Source organism: Pinus tabuliformis, chromosome 1_2 (genome assembly GCF_031772625.1).
Source record: "Pinus tabuliformis cultivar Carrire ecotype Pingquan chromosome 1_2, CPIR1, whole genome shotgun sequence".
NCBI lineage: Eukaryota > Viridiplantae > Streptophyta > Pinopsida > Pinales > Pinaceae > Pinus > Pinus tabuliformis.
Window position 1 is genome coordinate 866616236 of NC_142298.1, and position 4082 is coordinate 866620317.

At 41.8% G+C, this 4082-nt stretch overlaps 1 protein-coding gene across 1 annotated transcript; it reads right to left on the reverse strand.

The window, feature by feature from the left end:
• Positions 1 to 224: 224 nt before the first annotated feature.
• On the reverse strand, positions 225 to 929 carry LOC149208676 (uncharacterized). Its single transcript, XM_089398400.1, has one exon. It carries the CDS (start codon positions 927 to 929, stop codon positions 225 to 227), a length of 705 nt encoding a protein of 234 aa, XP_089254526.1.
• Positions 930 to 4082: the final 3153 nt, after the last annotated feature.

The following is a 4082-nucleotide window of genomic DNA, read 5'->3' on the forward strand; positions in this document are numbered from 1 at the left end:
CCAACAGCTTCATGTATTTGACGATTATGAAAGAATGCAAAATTCTCAGGCAAGATGTGATTAGATAAAATGGGCTTAAGACGATTGGCAATAATCTTAGCAATAATCTTGTAGAGGCAGTTGTAGAGGGAAATAGGTCTAAAATCATTAAATGATCTAGGGGAATCCACTTTAGAAATGAGTGCAATGAAAGTAGAGTTGATAGCCTCATACATGCGCCCTGTTCACCTACTTTCCTCCACAAATTTTAGGGGATCATGTCCAATGGTGTCAAAAAAGGATGTATAGGATTCAACAACCCAGCCATATGGACCCGAGATCTTACCCTTTTTGAACCATTTTAGTGTGCTTTCCAGTTCCCCCAAATTGACAGGTTTGATAAGATTTTCATATTCATCCTGGTCAACATAGCAGGGGAAAATCCCAGCAATTTGAACTATTTCAGCAATAGTCACTCCAGGAGGGGCCTTGAATAGATGTTGAAAATGTGAATTGCCTATGTGGGCTAGTTGATGGAAGGAGTGTACGAATTGTCCATCCTTAGTAGGCATTTTCCAAATGGTGTTAATGGCCCTTATCCCCTTCACATAATTATGAGAAAATTTGGTATTATCGTCTCCAACCTTTAACCATATAGCCCAACTCCTAAGGCACCAATTTTCCTCACGATCTTTGAGGATCTTGGATATTTGAGTCTCCAGATCAGTGAGATTGTTTTTCACTTCTTCAGATGTGAATCCTCTGCCCTGCTCATCCAAAAGATCAGCCAACATGTTTTCAATGTTCCTGAGAGTCTGATCATCCCAATCTCTCTTATCCTTTTCCCATTTAATAGATAAACTCTTTATCTCGAGAAGATTATGGAAAAATCCTTCTGATATGGATCTCCCCTGAGAAGGAGGGTGTGCTTGCCAGTAGTCATTGACCATTTTGGTGTAATCAGGGTCCATCAACCAAGTAGAGTTGAATTTAAAAGGGGCCCTAGGCTTCGGAAAGGGACCAGATAGTTCAAGGAAGATAGGAGAGTGATCAGAGATACCACCAGATCCCACCCACTATCAATAATTAGACATAGTTTGTACTAGATGTTCCTTGATTAGAAATCAATCCAATCACCTAGGTAGGGTAGCTCCACCCATTCTTCTATTGCACCAAGTAGGTTGTAAATTGTTCATGGGGATATCAATCAAATGGTGTTGCTCTAGAAGTTGAGCCATGGTGTTCGATAGGGGATCCAGTTGTGCATTCCTTCTCCAAGATTCCCATATCTAATAGAAAAATTCAAATCCCCACCCAGGATGAGATTGTCTATGGTGACCAGGGATAAATTGAGAAGATGATTCCAGAAATTAGCTCTGTTGAGACAAGGAGCATATACATTGATGATTCTGAAATCCATCCCTAGTTCTAACGAATAAATGTCCATGCCAATAAAGGTAGCTCCCCACCATGTAGTAATAATATTGATAGAGACAGGATTGATGCCCAATGCAATGCAACAAGATCATCAAATGACATCATGTGCATGGAAGATCCAAACCTACTTCATAGATTGCATAACTGAGATAATGTGGTCAGCCCCACCAAGGGGTTATTGAATATATATAATGTCAATAGGCTCGGAATCCAATAGTCTTCAGAGGGCTAGTTTTTTAGCATGGCTATCCAACTCTCTACAACTGAAGGAGATCCATTTCATGATTAAGAATGGGGGAGGGTGTTCGATGCTTTAATAACCCTATTGAGTGTAGATTTCCAGCCCATAGCCACATCCACCCCATCCTAGATGATAGATTTGGAGATAAAGGAATGCCTACCCCTGTCGATCTTGGTGGTTTTGGGAGGTGAGATCAACCCAATCCCAACATGTTTAAGGTGGTGAGACACCCGGGAGTGGAGGTTGTATGAGTGAGAGTGAGTAGTGGTGGCCGAGAGCTTTGGAAAGCGGAAAGTAGCCAAACGACGAGTAGAGGGCAGTGTGGTAGCGATTGATGGAGAGTGAAGTTTCAGTGGGCAGGAATAAAGGATAATGAAAAACAAGGGCTGGATGCATATGCAACATGCAAGTGTTGCGCAGAAGAAGAAGAAATAAAAGAAGATACAATGCATAGGGGAGGAGGAGTATGTGATGAGCGAGAAGCCATAACAATAACCCAGGATGTCGTCATAGGTGGTGATGTAGGCCTGGGAGAGGCCAAAGTTGACATCTGAGTTGTCCCGCACTTCGTAGTCTTCAAACATCGTGACCAAGGAGTCTGGCCTTCAATAGATGAAGGTGCAACAGGACCACATCAGTGGAAGCCTTGGAGGAAGAAGCAGTGGAATTAACCAGTGGACATTCTTTGTAAAGATAACTAACGTTGTGACACCTTCTGCACCGAAAAGACACCCTTCATAGTCCAGAAGTTGGATGCGAGTGAATCTTCTCCAATGCAATGTAATATGCTCCTCCAATCCCTCTCTAGTGTCCAAGTACAATAGTATACGAGCCATATTTTTTTTCCTGATGTTTCATAAGGCTTGCCATGGTCCAGGAAGGTGCTAAGTGCATTCACAATGTGGGAAAATATATCCTCGGACCAAAAATGTAAGGGAGACTAGGTAGCCTAATCGAAAGTGGTCTAGCACATAGCTTTTCTTGCTCAAGATCGAATAATGGGCTCCATCACTTGAGAAATATAAGGGCCATCTCAATGTGCCAATAGCATGAAAGGAGCCAAGTGGTGTAATCATCCCACTAAATCTTAGTGAAATCCATCCCTGAGCCAAAGTGTTGACAGTCGGGACCTTCGTGAGTATATGCCCCCAGATTTCCATGACCCATAGGCGTAATCGGGTAGCAGTGTACTCTCTCCCTCTAACTCTATCCACCAAGACCTTATTATCTGTGTGCACAACATCCCCCATTTTAACCCCTTCACCAAAACATAGTGCCATATACTTTGGGGAAGATTTTTCACACTTCAATTTCTTATATTTTTTAGGTCAAGGAGCTATCAGGTGGTCCCGGAGAGGGTTCTGAGCACCTAAGGTGTCCCTCTAAGATTGTGGGATGTCAGTTTGAGGGTTCACAGTTGGGATGTCAGAAAAGATGGATGTCGAGGTAGAGATTCCGGGCTCAATAGAGGATTGCGAAAAAGGTAGAGAATCCGATGGAAGTGGAATAAAATCTGCTACAGAGGCCAACGTTACTGATGAAGGGATAGTAGAGGAGCGTGTCATATGTGGATAATCTTGCAACACTGAATCAAACATTGGGGAGTAAGGAATGAATGTAGCGAGGATATGTAGGGTAGTCAGTGAGAGGGGAGGGCAGTCAAGTCCCGCAGAATTAATAGAGAGAATGGAGAATGGGATTTTGTTTGTGGAAGGGTTAGGATCGGAATGGGCAGATAACAAACTTGACTGCAATGGAAAGGTCATTCCCAAAGGCCTAGAAAACAACACCTCTAGCAAATTTCTAGGGCTAGTCCATATGGACTCATATGGCTTATGATCCATCGTATAGTCAACAACGTCCTCATCCATAGCTGACATGCTGCAGTCAATCTCGGAGACAATGGGAAACAGGTGGTGGAGCCAGGTGACAGCAAAATGGGGATGGTTGCCCAGAAAACCATGATTGCGAGGAAGTTGATGCAACAAAGGATAGCAGTTTGCAACAACAGTGTTTGTAGTAGGGTTTTTGTACAAACCCTAATCGTGCTCCTTCCATGTTTCAGACTGGCACTCCACTCTTCCCCCACTGAAAGATATTTTCCAATGGTTTAATTAATTATTCCTAGAGTAAAATCAAATAAATACTTATTTATTTAATTATTCTTTATGGGTTTAACTATAAATTACTTTAAAAATGTGGTTTATTAAGTAATTTCTCATAGTGAAAGCAATTTTACTATGGTAAAATTGGGTTTACATGGTGTACCTTGATTCATCTAGTAAATTAGGCTAGATGATCAATTTTTTGGTGATAACAAAAAGAGTCACAAGGGAGGTGAAATATCACCCCATTGTTTATATATACACCCTCATTATATAAGAAAATGATTTTTCACCTTGGGTCATCTCACAAGGCATCAAAG